Here is a 20332-nt window from a genome sequence, read left to right as displayed (position 1 = left end):
AACATATTTCTGCTTCTTTTCTCACATTTTAACATCACACCATGTTAAGAATGTTTTTAATTTCCCTGACAAAAATGTTAATTTGCCTTCACCATTTAACCTGCACGGTTCGGGGAATTGGCCATTCCTGTTGTGGAAATGTGGTATGGCAAAAAACGTGTGGAAGAACATTGCATAACATGGGTTGTGCTACGTTCCAATTGGATTTATCTGATAATGAACGTGGTAATGTTTCGCAGCTGCAGAAGGACACTTTTAAATTGGCAGAGCTTGGTAATGCTATTTACCTTTTACACAGTGCAATTTTAATAGTCCTCACATCAAGTGCACACAGAAATATCTGTGGATTCAGGTAATCATGTACCGGTTGAGTTCCTGTCTTTGCTTTGTCTTTCTGAATGTACTCTGAGTAAATGATTAACTAAACTATCAAACCAGGAGACGCTGGATGAACCTGTTGATAAGAGAAATGCAGCCTCTGCTCTGATTTTTCTTGCCCTATCCTGTCTCATCTTATTTTTAGAGGCATTGTTGTGATGGCATTTCAGGAAATAATTTTGAATATGAATAAAGAAAAGGCAAAGGAATAACGTACAAGAAGAAGATGCATTTGTTTAGCTGCCATTTATACTTGCGGTATGCATCCTGAACCCCAGATTTCTGTAACTGTCAACAATCAGTTCCTACATGCCAATAAATAAATGTTTCTACAAAAAACCCTAATATATTGTACATTCTATATTTATAATCTATAGAAATTATTGGCACAGCTCTGGAATTAAATGCAATTAATGACTGACTTAATTCACTATTTCGACTGTTGATTTGAGGAAGCATTTGCTATGCCTTGCTACCAATAATATTATTATATGTACTTTAAGTACTCTTCCTGTTGCTCTGCATGCTTTGTTAACCCACTTTCCTCTTGTTCTTCAATGCTCGGGGCAAGATTGCCCACCCCTGCTCTAGACGTTCGTCAGTGGACACAGAGTGCTGGATACTTGATGTTTTTGGTTGGTGGACTATTCTCAGTCCAGATACTGAGGTGTTTAAAAACTCCAGCAGCTTCTGTGTCTGATCCACTTGCACCAGTACAACACATACTAACACAACGCCAACACTCCAATATCACTGCAGCGCTGAGAATGCGCCACCAACCCAATCAATAAACACCTGCTCGGTAGGGGTAACAGAGTATACAGAGCAACAAATGGGCAAATTTGTAATTCCGGATTAGAAAACTAATGCTACTGACATGCTCTGATGTTAAAGGAACACTAGGTAAGATTTGCTTTTGTTCCTGGGGCACTGCACCGAATTCAAAGGCAACAGGGAGAGAGGCGTTTTTCTACCCTCTTCCAAAAGTTACATAGTGAGGTTTCTGCAGTGATGAACCTGGCTTAGCAGCCTATTCTCCCTGTTACAGCTCAGTGGAGCATCACAATGATTCTGAAGCTGTAATTTTAAGGTACAAATATTCTGCAGTGTTCCTTTAAAGCCAAGGCGTAGACCTGTTTATTTTAAAGACTGGTTTTGCTGTAATTACATGTTGTACTTGATTCTTGTCAGAAGAGCACTGTATCTCGGCCTTTCCTCTCTGTGGTTACTGTTCAGTATCTAGGAGGACACCATTTATGTGGGAAAAACTTTATTGTCCGAAGGCTGCTTTTGAACAATGGGGTGTATGTTAAAACACGGCTGAATGGAGAACGTACTCTCGACCCCCAGCATCAAAGCAGCACAGGAAAAGATGAAAGATGGGATTATATCGTCTGAATGTGCGGCTTTAGGGAAGAAGTTGCTTGGTGAGGCAGAGTCATTGTGTTGGCAGATCTGAGAATATTATTTTTATTTGTGATTTGCTGTTTTGTTTTTCTTTTTTCCCCTAATAAACCAGATGAGAAGCCAAGAGTGTTGTCCACAAAAAAAGGTACTAGGTACTCCTGCATAAAACTAACTTGCGGTGTGGTATGAACTGAGACTTTTTGTTTTTCTTTTTTCTTTGCAAGTTTATGAGCTAAAATGAAAGATGCAGTTTTACTTGCATGGTGGATTTGTACTACAGCAGTTTAGGGCCGCCTGTTAAAGATAGACTTTATTTTTAAATTATCCGAATTTTTTATTTATTTTTTTTAATATATAATCTTATATTCATATATATATTAAGGCATCGTTCTTAAAATATTACAGATTAATTCTTACCACAATTTGCAACTTTATTTTTGAAATATTTTTTTCTTGTAACTTAGATTTATTCATAAAATTGTTTGTTTTTGAAAACATTTTTTTCTCAAAATATTAAAGCCTTATTCTTGACATGCATCTTTTCATCCATCTTATATTTAATTTATTTATTTAACAAGTGGCTCTTAAACCCGGTTGTTGAGTGCTTTGAGTGGACTGTTTACACTGTTGAATGTTACAGAGAATGCCAAGAAGTGCATGGTTTTCTGGCCCTCTCATAACTTTAGTGGCCAGTTTGTAACTGGATTGTTTTACAGAGTGTCAAAACCCCTGAACTCAGAACAGATTTAGGAATCTCCTCTCACTTTAAAACAGTAGTTTTCATTACAATGCAAGGCTGTAGCCTTCAGTACTAGTGAGTACAGATGCAGATCTGATATCTGTTCTTAAAATCTAAGCTTTGAACAGAGATACTTTTAAATTTAAGCACAATTGAAATGGTCATCTTATAGATGACTCTAATTCAGATATTACTTCGTCACTACAATCACACAGTAAGAAACATTTGGCTATCACATCAGGTCAGACGGTGTGAGGAAGTGCTCTTTAGAATAAAGTTCGTGCAGGATTTGGGTCACATTTATTCCTTTATCATTCCTTTATACCCACCCATATCACATTAGGGGTGGGAAAATATATCGATGTCGATTTATTGTTTCGTTTTCGCCTGTTATTGATACGTAGCTCCATCACCTGTCAAGTTGAACGTTTGGTCCGACTTTGGCTTTTATGACACAGAAGAGACCAACGAAAGACTGTGTGATTTGCAAGAACCGTCTTGTTAAAATAAAGTACATGGGCAACACAATGAACATAGTTCATCATTGTCCTGAATTGATTGTTGAGAAAACATTTAACATTATTACTCTGTGTGTGTGTGTGTGAGAGAGACACAAGTATGCTAAGCCATGTACTTAATTGTACGTTGTTTTATATTGGTGTCAAATTCTGTGAAACTGACACCAATAAAACATGGTATTTGCATATTTCTGAGTATTTTTCCCTCATTGTTTGCACAGATGCTGTGATATATCATAGAGAGTTGTCTTGTAATACATCAGTTATCGGAGAATCATGGTAACCTGGTTCCCATCCTGTATTTTTAGCTAACACTGGCATTGATACAAGGTCCTGTGCCATCTCCTGTCCAAAAATTTAACTAGAATCTGCCAGTTAAATGCATAAAGTGTTTAATTTTATCAGCAGGAAACCCATATATAATTAACCTCATAGTAAGCTTTTAGATCTTAATATGACTTGGATAACTCAAAGAAGATATGCAGCCTCTGTGATCTGACCAAAATAATGGCCTTGTGGCTTGAGCCTTGCATGTTAGAATTCAGATGCAGTGATTTATATCAGCACACCGAGCTTTCACCCCCTAGAGCACACCCACGCCAAGGACGCTGGGCTGAAGCTGAGGGAGGCGCTGAAACAGCAACTGACCGCCATCCATGAGAGAATCGAGGCCAGGAAGATAGCCAAGATGGCCCTGGTAGAATTGAGGAAGATCATTGCGAAGGAGGAAGAGGAGAAGGCCATGGACCAAATGAGGGAGAAGTCGGAGGCCGAAGCCTGGGCAAAGGTGGAGGCTCGGCTGAGGGAGGAAGGCGAGAAAATAGAGAGGGAGGATGTGGAGAAAGCCATGGAGAGGATCAGGAGGGAGAGGGAGGAGAGGGAGAGGAAGGCAGTGAGGGTCAAGATGGACAAAGAGGAGGAGGACAACAAAGCCCTGGATAAGCCTGGAGACACAGCGGGCAGAAAGGCAGAGAAGGAGGGCAAAGCAAAAGAACCCAAAAAGAGTAAAAAAATGCAGTAAAGCCACAGCACATCTTCTGAAATTGTTGGTTTCTGGGTCAGACATCTTGTACACACAAGTTTGTGGCTTTTGGGCAAGCAGGTTTATCTGATCAGGGCATTGAGTGACTTGCACATAGCTCTGGAAGGACCTTGTAAGTTTGAGGAGAAGAGACAAGGTGCTGTAGATGCTTAACTTAGCTCCAGGAGAAGGGTTTTTTTTTTTTTTAAAGGAGCTAGCTGCCTGATTTTACTGTAGTTATTTGTACACTGCTTCCAGTATTTCCACAACACTGTCAGAACTAGAGGGCTATAAAAAAAAAAAAAAACATACATTGCAAGTCTGGAAATATCCATCCATCCATCCATCCATCCATTATCTGTAACCGCTTATCCAATTTAGGGTCGCGGGGGGTCCAGAGCCTACCTGGAATCATCGGGCGCAAGGCGGGAATACACCCTGGAGGGGACGCCAGTCCTTCACAGGGCAACACAGACACACACACATTCACTCACACCTACGGACACTTTGGAGTCGCCAATCCACCTGCAACGTGTGTTTTTGGACTGTGGGAGGAAACCGGAGCACCCGGAGGAAACCCACGCGGACACGGGGAGAACACACCAACTCCTCACAGACAGTCACCCGGAGCGGGAATCGAACCCACAACCTCCAGGCCCCTGGAGCTGTGTGACAAGTCTGGAAATATGGCACGTGAAAATATTGCACTGATGATCTGTACTTTTACGTCAGCCTCACCAGTTCTAAGGGGGATTCAGGATGCCAGGTCTGCCCCAAACCCTCTATATACCACCCTTAGCCCATCTCTGTCTACACCAACCCATGAGTCCCACTCAAAGAGTCTAAACCAGGGGGTCTCAACATTTTTTTTCACATCACAGTTCATGACTAGAAAGCACAAAAGCCCGCAGGAAAGAAACCTCAAGTTTATGTAAAATAGTTACTGACTATGCTACTGACACTGAAAAGTTTAGAAATGGAGCCCGAACAAACATTTAAAACATGTCCATTTCTGTTCAGCCATAAAACAAAAACAGGTAAAAATTTTTATTTATCAGAAAAGTGAGATACAACTGATGCCGTTTTAACACTAGAAGCACAGAGTGGGGCTCATTTCATCCAAGTCCTCCACCTGCCTTGCTTCTACATATTGGTGCCAAGTGATTCTCTTTTCAGCCAGCAGGTATCAGAAATAATTTTACATGTCATGAGAATGGGCCCATGGACCACTACAAGGTGCTTCACCACTCACTACTGATCCACATCCCACAGTTGTAGCATCATATTCACCTTTTGATTTAGTGCCCTCTAGTTTTAACTTCATTCATCCTGACATAACCTCATTCTTGTTCAGGACTTAAAGCATTTAGTGTTTGATGACTGATGGGGAACCACAGAAGAACAAGGCAGATGTGATACTTAAAGGAAAATGTCCTGATCTATGATGTCTTCTGTATGTTGTCTTTTTCCCTTGATTTTCTCAGTTTCTTTGAAATAAAGAATCTTTAGCCCTTTAATGCAATGGTGTGAATAAAAAATATCTGGAGCAAAACTAAACCAAATGTCAGTCTGTGTTATCAAATTCTCGGCTTTGGTGACACTTTTTTTTGGGAGTTTTATGTATATCTTCATTGTCCAAAAAAAACAACAAACAAGCATCTCCAAAATAGTAATTTATTACACGCACTCAGAAAAAAAGTATAGTACAAGTACATTACAGTCACTAAAGGTACAAACAGTGTAATGTATCTTTAAAGGTACAACAGTGGTGTTAAAGTCCAGTTGTGTTTCCCAAAAGATTCATTACATTGTCTTCAGAAGGAGAGTGGGATATTTGTAATCTTTCATTATAGAACTGTGTAAAATAAAAGAACAGAATATAAGTGAAATGAAATTGGGTGCATGACTCATAATCTACAGTTAATATAGGTAAATACTGATTAAAAGTACTAAATATGTTTCCTTCAGGGTACCACTACAGTGATCGTGACAAATGTGATGAAATGTAGTAAACTAAAACTGAGATAAAAATGGAGATACATGTTTTTTCTTTGGACAGTGACCATATGTTTGTAGTATATGTTTAGTAAAAATATGCTGATATGATTTAAACATAACCCCATTACACTGCAGTTATCATTTTGTGTTACTGCATACACTGTGCTCATGTACACTCTATCTGCACATGCACATATGAAACCCTTAGGACTGAAGGAAAAGCCTGTGGTCAGCCCAGCCGCAAAAGAAGAGCCATCTGCAGCTCCAGCTAAAGGTAAATTCATCTTCTGATTTTTTTTACTCAGTTATCACATCTGGTAGATGAGGTCAACATTAAAGAACCAATTACATCATCTTAAATTTCAAAGTCACTGTTCATCCTAGTTTAAAGATCTCAACATGAACAGAGGGCACGAAGTAGCTGCATTCCTGCTCTTCTCTACAGTGGAACACAATTTGGTTTTTTAATGAAATGTGTGTGACCTGCTTTGGCCAAAACTCCACAAGCCCCACAGCAGCATTATCCCCCTGTCTAAACAGCTATGTTCAGAACGCCCACTTTCAGCACCTCTTTCTTTAATTGACAATGAGCCACTCACTGTTCAACCTGAGTGTAGAGTAGAGTAGAAGCTCTAGTTCTAAGCCGTTTACGCTCATTTCGCTTTCTCGCCATTCTCATTTTCTCTGTGTAGTGCTCTCTTTTTTTTCCCAAGGCTCTTTGTGATTTTTTTATTTTTTTTTTGCTGCATTTAACCTCGTCTTTGCACTCTAACATAAACTTAGGTCCAGCACTCCGTTCATATTCAGGTATGCTAGGTTCGTTCTCTCTCTCTCTCCCCCAGATGCATCTGGGTTTGTTTTTTTTCAGACAATGGAGAGACTCCAAACATTGAAAAGTAAGAACTGAGATGATGATATTGCTCTATTACTGCTCCATATGGGTAATATTGAAATCCTTTTTTTGCTGTTTCAGATTGTTTAAGGTGGAAAAGTCTCAAATGTCAGGAGAAGGCTGCAAAACTAAAAGTGCTACAAAACTAAATGTAACCTTTCTAACTAATTAGCTATAATAATATTAAAGATAACATATATGTTTATCTAAATAGTTCCTATAATTTTTCATAATAGATAGGTTCTGTTTGGTCATTGTTTATATTTCTTTTTCCGTTTTTATGGAGTAACCCTGATTTTTGTCCTGTTGAAAAAAACATTGGAGTTGGGGTACATTGTCAGAGCAGAAGGAAGCAAGTTTTTTTTTTTCAGCACAGTTTTGTAAGTGGCTTGATTCATGTGTCCTTCACAAAGAAAAATCTGCCCAATTCCAGCCTTCCCCAGATCATCACCGATCCTGCACCAAATTTCCCAGTGGGTGCAAGACACTCTGGCTTGTAGGCCTCTCCAGGTCTCAGTCTAACCATTACACAACCAGGTGTTGGACAAAGCTGAAAACTGCACTCATCGGAGAAGATGATCTTACTCCAGTCCTCTACAGTTAAATCCTTATGGTCTTTCACAAATTTCAGTCTGGCCCTTCTTTGCTTCTCATTGTTGAAGGGCTTTTTTCTAGCTTTACATAATTTCAGCCCTGCCTCCAGAGGCCCGTTTCGAAGCGTCCTCACTGTGCAATTCACCCCAGCTGCCGCTTGCCATTCCTTTTGTAGGTCACTTGTCATCTTACGGTTGTTAAGTGACATTCATTTGAGGTCAGTAGGGAGTCATTTTTGACCTCTGCCAGTCTCTAGCTTTGTCCCATGTGTTTGCTGCTTGACCTTATTCTTATGAACGGCATTTTCAAGATGGAAGCAACCTGATGCTCACTGTATCCCTCTGCCAGTATAGTTACAATTGAACCTGTTTTTTCCTCAGAAGTCTTTTCAACTCTTTTGGCATTGTTTATAGTATTTTTGTACCTGCTTACTTTTTGGGTACTCCCAGCACTGCTTTTCCCACCCAGCAGGTTCTATAACAAGTGAATATTGATAACAGCAGTAGTGGTATTTATACTTTTGCGTGTTAGAAAATGATTTTCAGGTGATCGCCTAATCATCTCATAAAGTAGAATGAAGTGTGTCTATGAATGCATTCAACAAGCATGTGAGTGGAATGGCTGCTGTACCTATGGAGATCCTTCTTTAAGAAAAAACCTGCAGTGGTCTCTATTTTTTTTTTTTCTTCAGAGCTGTAGTTTAAGGTTAAAGTGTTTGGATTTCTTTCTTTATTTGCCTATAGTAACCAGGGAATTCGGTTAATTATAAAGATTTGAAAAGGGTAGCTAAGTTTAAGATTTTTTTTTTTTAAGGTGATTTAAAAATTCATTTTTGTTATTTGTCGTGAATTAGTAATAAATTAAATATATCTTGCTAAAACATATACATATTGTACATAAATTCCATATTTTATTTTCATTCAGAATCCATATCTCTTAGTCTGGGGTGTATTAAATCAAATCCATTTACATCCTATTCTGTCTTTATGGTGTTTTTTTGGGTATGTTATTCGGAGAAGAGGGACAAGTAGAAATACAGCCCATTTAGTAATTGGAGGCACCACTTGTGTATATTTAAAAGCTCTAAACTAGGCATATTTCCATAAATAAGTGGTAAAATTATTAATAGCCATCTAACATAAACCTAGTGAACCCAGGGTTCTAAAAAAACAACTTCAAGTGGCAAAAGGTACCAGACTCTCCCTAGAGGTCTATATAATGGAAGACCTAACAAAAAACAACCAAATTACTATTAAGCTCTGGTTCACTCTTTTATACTCTGCTAATGTGTGTAAAACATACACAGAACAAGGGATAAACAATAGGAGTTCACCTGTAATGAACTTTGTCATCTTTTCACCCCAACTATATCTGCCACAGTGGGTCAAGGAATATGTGAATAATTATCTTCAGAGAAGTCAAATATTAACATTTATGATAGTGGTTTGTGCCACACGTCTGCCATATGCTCTGTTAGTAGATGTTTCCTCTGATCGGTGGATACTGGACTGAGAACATGAGTAGTTTTATTGTGTATGGACTCTGGCAGCACAAACTTTCCAAATACTACCCAACTGTTACGTAAATCTGCACTGAATAAAACATACTCTGCCACAGTGCTCCACTATTTGTCAATCAGCTGGTCCAGAAGAATAATTTAGTTTAGCTGACCTTGTTAAGTATCAATTTCATATGCAGTACACAGCGAGTTATTGAGAAGACAAATTATTTGAATTAAATATGTTAATCTTGGGTGTCTAAGACTTTTGCATCATACTGTACACAGATGCATACATATAGGACTTATTTAAGTGCAGTTGGGATTAAGTGCAATAGAATTTAGGATCAAGTGCAATAGAGATGGGATTTGGGCCATTTTCATATGTCAGATCCATACAAAATTCATGCTAATCTGAAACAGTCTGAACAGCCAGATTGAAATCCGTATACAGTGATATACGGATATTTCACAGGGGATGGGTTCCAAGACCACACGCGAAAAACTAATTTCCACGAAGTCGAGGAAAGATACTTTTTTATGTATTTAATGAGTATTTGGACTTTTAAAACCCTCCCTGTACTGTTAACAACCCACCCTTTGCATTAAACAGTCATTCTATAATGTTTTTCAGCTGGAACTACATGTGATATCCTACCAGTTTCTTTAATAGAGTAATTCCTAAGCTGTGATTTAGCACAAGTAAATTTCACTCGGATGTGGACATGAACATTACATGTACTGTACGTAAGAAATACTTGTAAATGATATATTTTGTCACCTATAGGCCTAATACATGTAAATAATTTAAAAAAATACTTTTGGCTATTCATCTTTCACAGTTTTCCTAGATTTTCCCCTCACATTTTCCATAATATACATATAATATACATATATATATATTTTTTTTTTTCTCTCTCTCCCCTGCATGTTCACATTGTGTTGATCTGGAGACCATTAACCCACATGGTGTGAAATAATTCCACCAAGTCAGTTTTCTATGATATGTCCCAAGTCAGAAAACGAATCATGTGCAGAGACAATAGAACTCTCCCTCTCTCTCATCTGAGACTGTCCAGTCACAGCCCTGGACTTGCCTTTATGTGAGAGTGCAAAGACAAGTTTAAACACAGCAAAACAGCCAAAGAGCTCTGAGAAATAAGAGCACTGAGTTAAAACTGAGAAAATGAGAATGGAGAAAAAAGAAAACCTCACTGCTGTGCGCTTGGGTCAGGGCAAACAGCGAGCAGCTCATTTTCATTTAAAAGGAAGAAGTGCAGAAAGGGGGCGTTCTGAACAGGGCTTTTTAAAACAGGGGTTTTTGGTTTTGACCAAAGCAGGTCACATATGTTTCATTAAGAGCCAGTACAGTGTTCCACTGTGGAGAAGAAGAGTTGATCCACTTTAACATTTCTCACAAAATCTGTTCTCAAATCATCTCCAGCACCTGAACCTGTTGTAGAGGAGGAGGTTCAAGCTGCTGATTTTAAGGAAACTGCACAGTCTCTACCAGGTATGTGTATTTTCTTTATATACTTCATGGGAAGTGAAATTAAAATAAAGTTAGCACACTGAGGAATAAATACATCCACATTTGCTTAACACAGAGCCAGAGGCTGTGGAAGAGGAACCAGCTGCTGTAGAGGAACCTGAAGCAGAGGCAGATGAGCCAGAGGTTGTGGAGGAACCCGAGGTAGCAGAGGAGCCAGAGCCTGTGGAGGAGGAGCCTGAAGCCATAGAGGAGGAGGCTCAGGCAGTAGAGGAGGATGTTGTTGAATATGAACCAGAAGTGGAGGAAGACCAAGAGGTTCCTGAGGAAGAACCTGAAGTTATAGAGGAAGAGCAAGAAGTGGAAGAAGAGGCTGAGCCAGTTCAGGAGGAGGCTGTCTCTGAGGAAGAGACGGTTGAAGAAACTGTCCCGGAAGAAGAAGAGTTTGAGGACGCTGCCCTGGTGGAAGAGTTGGTTGAGGAAGCTGCCCCTGTTGAGGAGGAAGCAGAGGAGGCTGCTCCTGTTCAAGAAGAAGTAGAGGAAACGGACACATTCGAGGAGGCTGCCCCAGCTGGAGAAGTGGCTGAAGAGGCAGTAGAAGAGGCTGTCCCAGCTGAAGAAACCTTTGAGGAGTTAGTTGAGGGGGATGCGCCTGTTGAAGAGGCTGCCCCAGTGGAGGAGCTAGTTGAGGAGGTGCTTGAGGAAGCCGCCTCTGTTTGGGACAGATCTGAGGAGGCTGCTCCTGTTGAGGAAGCATTTGCTGTGGAGGAGGTTGTAGAGGCAGTTGAAGAGGTTGCCCCTGCAGAAGAACTTGAAGTAGATGCACCTGCTGAGGAGTTAGTAGAAGAAAATGTAGAAGAAGCTGAACCAGTTGAGGAAGAACCCACTGAAGAAATTATAGAAGATGCAGCTCCTGTTGAAGAGGAAGCACCTGTAGAGGAAGAGGCAGAGGAAGCCATAACAGAGGAAGAAGCATTTCATGAAGAGCTGGCTGAGGATGAACCAGCTGAAGAGGATGGTAAGGGTTGTTTTATTTTCAGGAGGAAATTTACAGAAAGCCTGTAATGTTTTACTTGGTCACTGATATTAGATACCTTCATGCTTTGGACAGTTTATTTTGGAGCTTTTTGACTGCATAGTCCCTACTCTACTCACCTCAACTCTAGTCAGTTTTGTTGTGTTTCCATTGTCCTTGGACCCGGGTTCTTGGTTAGTACCTGTTCTCTCATTGTTTCAAACGGACTAACTTGTAGGGACTGACGTAAAATTGCAGAACACATTGTGAGTAGAGTTTAGACATAATTCAGACTTCCAGCAAAAACTCGCTATCTATAAAATCTCCTACAGCTGAGATCACGTTTGTTTTTATCTGATTCACAAAGGCAGCTTGTAAAATTATGCTATAGTCTTTTGAAGAGGTTCAAACGCTCCTTGGATCAGTAGCCGACGAAAGAATCCAGTGAGAGCTTGACGCTGCAACAACTCTACTGATCTGTCTGAACTGATTATGGAGCTGTGTTCAGTCCCAAACCACATAAACAACAAAAACAATGCTTAATGTAGCCACCGCCGTTGTTGTGATTTTCAAAGCCAACTGTTCCCATTAGAGACTGGGTTTTGAGTATACATTTCGCAGGTGAAGCTGTGAAATCAAACCAAGCAGCACATACTAAAACAGCTAGCAGACCCCAGTAGTGTAGGTACCATGCAGTGGAAAAACACCACTTCTCAAGAGATTGTCCCAAAACAATAAAAATGCCTGCATTCATCAGTTGGGACATTTGTGATTTTGGGGCATTTATAATTGTCTTAAGCATACATTGATATCCTGTGTAAAAACAAGATAAAATATTTGTACCAAAATATGGACATGGAAACTAGCTTGTTGTAAACCAGTATCTAGAACAGAGGTTCTTAACTTTTCCCACAGTCCAAAAACTTTTCTTGTCCGTCCCCCTCTCTTAGTAATATAGAGGAAATTTGTAAGTTCCCTGTTGTTTATTTATAGCAGAAGAGACTCTTGTGTGTAGATCAGTGCAATGGTTGGCCAGTAAGATGCCAGCTCCTGATTTAGGAACTGTTTGCTGATGACTCCTCCCATAACGTCCAGCGGTTCTAAAATATAACCGATGCAGATTGATCCAAACCCTTCTCCGTTAATGGAGTACAGAACATGTGCAGCAGTGGGAACCAGCAGCGCCCCCTACAGTTAATCAATTCCACTGTGAGTTTTTCTCTCGCTGCTGGAGAAATGAGTGGAGTCAGTGGGTTTAGTGAGGAATGATGATTGGTCATTCAGGATGCCAGGAGACTTTTCATTAAATATCACTTATATTAACCATAGTTCTGGAAGGCCTGCAATTCAGTTTGCATTGTACATTTGTGTAGAACTACTTGTACCTCCATTTGCCACATCAAGACCACTAGAGTGCTGTGAACACCAGTTTAAGAACCCCTGATCTAGAACTATGACTTATCACAACTACAACAATATTCACTGTAAACATCTACCCTTTTTTTACAGAAGAGCCACAGGAAACGGAAGAAGTTGGAGATTTTGAAACAGAAGAAACAGGTAAGCTTACAGACCTCATATCCTATATCTTATTTCTATCTACTTTTGGAATGAACTGGTTACTTAAGAAATTGTGATGTCAGCTTGTGGATTGTATAATTTCTTCTCTTTGACACTTTTTCCAAACCCACAGAGTTTGACGAAGAATCATTCAGGCAATCTGAATGTGAGGCACCATTTCTAAAATGTTTTACCATAAACACTAACATATATTCTGATGTCCATATCTGACACTGAACTTTATTGTGTTACAGATGAGGGCGCTGTGGAGGAGGAACAGCCAGAGGAAGATGTTACAGGTTAGGAACTACATAAATGTTGTACTTTCGTAACAATAAATCCTTACATGGGAACTTGCACTGCTCAAATGTTTGGATTCACTATTAAAAATTAATTATAAATAAATATAAAGGTGTCTACAAAGTTTTGGACAAATGGTCAGTTTCCGTAAGTGTGGATGTATGTATGACAATTTCCTCGGTTGTAAGCTTGCAAGAATTCTCTTGTAAATTTTAACTTTCAAAAGAGAAGGAAATGAGAGCCTACAGAATTAGTTCGATATTTCAGGTAATCCATATTCAAGAAGCCTTCAGACAGACACAATTTCAAGCTGATACAGATGTGTTGAGAAATGAGCTTAATCCCAACTTCTACCAGTTTTCTTATTATAAATGAGTGGCGTTGAACTGAAGTAAGAAATCTGATGTTTTTGTTTCTGAGAATTTCCTTAAAAAAAAATAAAAAATTAAAGATTCTATTTACAGTTGGGATCTGGCTGTTCAGAATGAGCTGCATTCCTGTGTATCAGATATGCACTAGATTTCAGTATCTTGAATGAATGCGACTTCAGTCTTATATCAGTTTATTATTTGCTGCCGCAGTACAGAGATTTCTGCTAAAAGCTGTTTGCAAATATACATAGATAAGAACAGATCCTACCCTCTAGTGGCTTTAGAAAAATACAACCTAACAGCTGTGTGTGTTCTATCAAAATGGCAGACGCCCACATGTATCAACCTGATACGGAATCAGCTGCTATTGTTTTTACTCAGGTGTGAGTTACTGGGTGAGTGTGTGGTGCTTTCTACTCTGTGTGTTCCTGTCTTGCGCCCATTGTAGGCTCAGAATCAACCATGACCCTGAACAGAATTTAGTGCTGACAGAAAGTGACTGAATTTATGAACTTTGTGTAAAGCCTGAGTTGTGTCTGATCACTGTTTTCCATAGAAACGTAAAATTTGGAGGCTGTGTCCCGAGGCGCAGAGGAGAGCAGCAGTGTGGCATTCCACTGAGAGAGCAGCTCAGCGTTCATGGAGTAACAAGACGACACTAGCATCCTGCTCTGATTTTGATTTGTTGTGGTTTATTTTTGTTTTTTAGTTTTTTTTTTTTAGACACTCAGATATACTGAAATGATAATGTGGCTTCCTTGTGTAAATGTTGAGCAATTATTTTATTCTTCTTTTTTTTTTTTTTTTACTTCTGTTTTGTTTTTTGGATTGTTGCTGTTATCAGTTTTTTTTCCTTGCTTCCGTTTTGACCATCTGTGCATCTGCAATTCCCCATCAAATCTGTTTCCTTTCTCTCTTTCCTTGAAGTAGATCTGAAGGTAGCAGTTTTTTGATTAGGTGTTTTGAAAACAGATCTCCATTCCTGTGTATACGATCAGAGGTACATATTTGCTTTGTAACTCTTCACATCGTGTTGTCTGATTTTCTGAATTTATCAGTGTCTCCCGGTTGAGTTAGTTGTCTTATTGAGAATTTAAAAACCAACATTTTTAATGTGAAGGTACTATGCAAAGCTGCACTGATCTTTCGACAGTGGTTTCACTAAGTGTAATATTACCATAATGTATTGAGGTGACTCTTGTAATGTCACATATCAGAGGCTAATTTATGCTGGCAGGTTAACTAAGACAATTTTCAGACTGTGGCGTGTTTGTGTGTGTGTGTGCGTGTGCGCTGTGTGCATTCGTGTGTGTGCTTGTTTTTGATGTTACAGCACAATCCTATGAGCCATGTTTCTCAAGAATCTCTCTGTGAAACTTATTATTCATTTTTCAATACTGTCTTTGTAACATTTAGCACCTAATGTACCAACTTCATCCTAATGCTGCATGTGTTTTGCACAGATCTGGAGCAGAAGAAATGCAGTGTGCTGTTACATTTCATAAGCCGTAATATAGGAGTTTATTACACTAGTGTTTTGAGATATTCATGGGCATGGCTTTCACCAGTTTGTGTTTTCTCACATGCCTTCTGAAATGAAATGCAAGACATAACTATTGACTATGAGTGGGTTTCCATGCTCAGTTCTCTATGATTTCTTCAATTAAAATTAGATTAAAACCATTAAGAGATTTCAAGAAAATTGGATTTTATCACAGTAATGAGGATTTTGGGCATATGTCTACCCTTACCCCGATTTTCATTATAAAAAATACAAGTAAGAAAGAGTGGACACTAAACACATATTACAACACTACAACAATGAAAAGCTGATGAATATTTATTAATCTTCTACATAAATATTTATCAGTGACGGTGATTTGTGTTAGTAAGAAAGGTTCTGTGTTGAGATTAATGGCAAGTACAGGTTTAAAAAATCAAATCTGATTCTCTGTGACTTGTGGAGAGTTATCATATTTGTTTGCATATAAACACACTCTGAGGTCCCATACTTTGATTTTTCAAATGCAGTAGGTGGCGACCAAGAGCACATCAAGTACCTTTTTAGATCAATTTTTCCATATTTGTTTTAAAAGCATTTTGACTTAAGCTAAACTCCACTGTTGCATACAGACTTTTAAGCTGCTGCTTCTTTGAGTGTATGAAAAATGTGTGTTAGTGGTGCTTACTTCTTTCTAAAAGGAAAAAATATAAACCAAACGAATCAGTTTTTCTGATTCTCCATTAAATATGTGGCTAAAAAATGAATATTTGGTTTGGTGTAACAATAGCTTTAATGATTTTGACATATTTCAAGCGATTAAGGTAGGGCAAGCTTTTGGGCATCCCGGGACACAAATGTAATTGTTGATATTTTTTTTGCACAGTTTAATGAACACTCTTTTACATGCTTAAGTTAACACATTGTAAAAATATAACCCATACAAAAGATAAGGCACATTTATTTTAGTCACTTAGGGTATTTTTTTTTTTCTCAATAATTTAAAATCATCAGTAAACAGTGTGCTTATATGTTTCACCCTATATAATATACAAAATATTGTCAAAAATTCAGGGAATATGGAGAGGCCAGAAACCACTGCTGAATGTGTGACCTTTGCGCCCTCAGACAGTTCTGCGTTATTTTCACTCAGAAATCAACATTTTTAATTTTACCAGGTTTATTCAACAAAGCAGGATTTTGTGTAGCGTTGAACCTTTTTTTTAAGGCTGATTTATGCTTAAATGCAGTTACTCACTGAGCCTTCTTTTCTGTATTGTGTTCATTTAGTCTGTACTCATGCACATTCTCTGAAAGCTTACAGATAAGGATGGAATGGAGCAGTACCACTGGAAATCGTAGGGGAGCAGTGTAGCCCATAGTTCAAGCAAAACAAAACCTCTAGTAAAATAAGTGAAAAATTCACCAGCCACGTGTTGAGAATTTAACATCCTTTCAGACCACCGACATTTACACCACTGTTTCTTTATTCTTTTTTTTGTAGTAACATTACATTATCACAACCTACCAGGTTTGTTGTTGTCTTTTGACTCAGAACTGCTCTCTAGTGGATGTTTTACTTAACATCTCTGCCAACATAAAGGATGCAAAAAAATTTGTGGGCAGCGACAGGTACAAGTTTAAAATGGACGCATACATTCATGTGCATAAAGGGAGTATAAATGAGCCTTTAGACAAGTGAAGTACATCTTAAATAATATGGCTAATCTGAGAAAACCTGCTTTATGATCTACACCTTCTGCTAACCTCTGTCCATCTGATTCAAAATGACTTGCAAAAGTCACAGATTTACTAAATCTATGAGGTACCATGACCACATATATTTGGTCCCTTTAAAGTCTTCAGTAGTCTGGGTTTACACTTAATGCTGAAGCTGTTATTATGAATCAGTTATTTTCACCAAAACACAATAATACAGCAAACCTGAACTCATGTTTTAAAACAATCTCACATCAGTTTCAGTCATGGCTCCTCAACTATGTCACTGTGGATTCATTTGTGTTTTTTCTCTCTGTCTCTCTTTCACTCCTTCCTAAAATTTATGTTGTGTTGGAACGTATGTATATAACTGTCGTAAAGGGACCTGCCAGGATAAATATTTTCAGAACAGATAGAAGACATTGCAATATAGTTTTTAGGAACTAATCTTTTGTTTGTTTTCTATAACACTCGAGGGTCTTTTCTACTCAACACTTTTGCAATGTGAATTTTTAAGGAGGTATTAACTTGCGCAAGACAATTTTATAAATAGATTTTTTTTTAAGAGTTTTAAAGACTTTCTAGGCTGACGTTTGTAATTGAAGAAACAAAAGTGTTAACTTTCTAAAGCCATAAGTGAACAGTGGGATTCAGCAGCTTTGCTAAAGATGAGATTCAAGGGAAAGAGTGGCATCGCACAATCAGCAATAAATCTTTCTGTAAGGGGTTTATCTTATTGCAGTCCACTAAACAGGAGTTTACCCCTGTGGCTTTTTTATAAAAGAAAATAATAGGTTTACATGATCTCCTGCTGTATAGGCTAACACATTATTAAGTTATTGCCATTTTATGGACTTTTGGGGAACTTGTCATGATTCTGTGAAACGACTGTAAATTTCTGTTTGAGTGCTGCAATAAAGGTTTGGGACAAAATAAAAACTTTGTGCATCCTAATATTGCATGACAAAAACAGAACGACTTTTTCAAAACACAGTCCCAGGACTTCTAGCTTTAACCAACGGTGTCTGGGGCAATTGCCTCACAGCAGCAAATTTCTTTAATGAGGTACAGATTAAGCAAAGCCACAAGGACCTGCTGCCTTTACGAAATACAAAAAATTTGAATATCCATCTACAGGTAGAAAAACAAAACTGAGTTGTGAATAACTATTAACTGATTATATACAGGTTTCTAAAATACACAGTAATACCGCCAGGAAAGAACATAAACATCAATTCAGTCGGCTAAAATACTGCATGAACATTTTAACTGGCTTTTTCGGCAGATTTACTTTACATTCATCAATAATCAGGGTTCCTCTGCTAGCATAATGCTATTTCAACTAGTGCAGCAGTGGCTTTTCAATTTGATTATTAAAGATTGTAACAGGCATTCGTTTAATGTTTTTCTTTATTTTTGTCTTGAAATGACACTGTCAGGAAATAATGTTAATCTATATGAAAATATATATTGTGATATTAATGTATAAAGAATAACTTTCAAAAATGTATCTGTGATGTGTTGAGGGAGAATGATATGTAGTTTCTCCAGGACACTGCTAACATTATTTCTATCTAAAATCAGAGCTGTAGTTCCCAGTATTTGAGCACTTACCTGCTGCTCTCAGTCAGTGCCTGTAGGAGGGGCTATGACTTCATTGGCTGCAGAACTGAATGATGGACAGATAACTCTGGCTGCTGATTAAATAAATAAAGGTCACCCATGAAAAGCGTGTCCTCTGTTTAGGAGCAGTGGAGAATCTGTCCCTCGCTACGACTGAGAGTGAGCTGCGTGTTTCGGAAATGCTAACGGTTTGACAGACAGTGAATTTTGTTTTTTATCACTGTTTCAGCGTGAAGCAGTGTCTTCATTCTACCTGTTGAGTGTTGACTCTTCCAAAATCCTCCAAGACGTTCCTATACACATACACCTCGTTCGCTCACTCTGAAATCTGTAGCTCTGGTTCCCATGGCACTGATGCTAACTGTTACATTTACTGCAATTGGCTGAAAAGTCGTCTATGTGTTTGTGCGTGCGTGTTCGTGCCTAGGGTTGCCGAATCTTGCGTAGCATATTTTAATATTGTTATAATCTGACAAATTGCTTGATTTGTATGTTTGCTTCTTTGTTAGTAACTGCAAATACATTATTTATTTTTTACTTAATTTCTTTCTTTAAAAAGCTGTATTTTAAACGTTTCTTACGGCCACTGCCCAACGGTCACATCACACTCAAACATTTAAATTCGCCCCACGCCGCCTCTGATTGGCTGCAGAACGAAACGAGACACGTGACACGGAGGGCCTGAGGGGTTAAAAAATAATATATTCATAATTTCTTCACCCATAAGAGCCCAGACTCAGTTCACCATGAAGCCAAATTATGAAAAATAAAAACAGACCAAAAACGTGGAACATTTTTTTTTCACATTTCTTGCTACATTCCGTAATTATTTTAAAAATCCCAGTGTCACAGACATCACAACATCAATTTTATAACAGTTATTCCAACATTTTATTCTTGAAATGAGATCTGATTGTGTCATATATAACATATCTACAGATCAGTGGCGGATGCTGGTCTTTCAAGGAGGGGAAGCTAAATTTCGGCCTACATCATGAAATGTGTCGGTTTATTTATACGTAAATTCTACCCTCCGTTCCTTTTAAAGAAAATGATCTGTGACCCTGTCGTACCAACAAGGCGTCTTTTCCAGGGACTTGACTAGTTTCCTCTCAATGGCCAGCAGAGCTAAGCTGCTTAAACGGCCTTGGCCTTGGTCCGCCTGTGCTCCCACGGATCTTTACACCAAAGGATCGCTGATTCGCTCATTTCGCCGTGAATCAAAAAGGGATTCAGCCTCAGACAGATCATCCAATCATCATGCAGAACTGAGCGTCCGGGCCAGCCGAGGCCAGCCCACTGCCCCATAGACCCCCAGAGACGCTGAGCGTCCGATGGGCGGGACAAAGCCCAGCATTTATCCAATGGCTCGTCTCGTTTCGCTGTACTTCGCTGCTTCGCTATTGAACTATTTATTCAATGACACGTACACACAACAGTATATATTTGATCACTTATTTTTTTTACATTTTAGGGGAAGCTGAGCTTCCCTTGCAGTCTTAGAGCAATCGCCGCTGCTACAGATTACTAAAGCATTTTAATGGTTAAGGTTTGAACACCTGTAAGAAACAAAATAAGCTTTTAGCATTTTTATAGAAATATATGTTCTCTATATGTCCTCACCACATACTGTCACTCTGTTCACACATTCACACACTGCATCCAGGATGTTAATATCCCGATTAAAAGTGTAGAATAAAAGTGTGCAG

General features: G+C 38.7%; 1 protein-coding gene across 3 annotated transcripts in view; it reads left to right on the top strand.

Moving 5' to 3' along the window:
* asph (aspartate beta-hydroxylase) overlaps positions 1–17923 on the top strand; it is a 32934-nt gene extending 15011 nt beyond the window's left edge. For all 3 annotated transcript variants that reach the window (XM_066662371.1, XM_066662378.1, XM_066662361.1), the window contains 7 exons: positions 6270–6335; positions 10490–10558; positions 10653–11552; positions 13059–13109; positions 13243–13275; positions 13364–13408; positions 14337–17923. In XM_066662371.1, the coding sequence (XP_066518468.1) occupies positions 6270–6335; positions 10490–10558; positions 10653–11552; positions 13059–13109; positions 13243–13275; positions 13364–13408; positions 14337–14344 (1172 nt within the window). In that variant the 3' untranslated portion in view covers positions 14345–17923. The remainder of the gene's footprint in view (positions 1–6269; positions 6336–10489; positions 10559–10652; positions 11553–13058; positions 13110–13242; positions 13276–13363; positions 13409–14336) is intronic.
* Positions 17924–20332: the final 2409 nt, after the last annotated feature.

Source organism: Hoplias malabaricus, chromosome 1 (assembly GCF_029633855.1).
Source record: "Hoplias malabaricus isolate fHopMal1 chromosome 1, fHopMal1.hap1, whole genome shotgun sequence".
Taxonomy (NCBI): Eukaryota; Metazoa; Chordata; class Actinopteri; order Characiformes; family Erythrinidae; genus Hoplias; species Hoplias malabaricus.
This window is presented reverse-complemented; position numbering and strand designations above follow the sequence as displayed.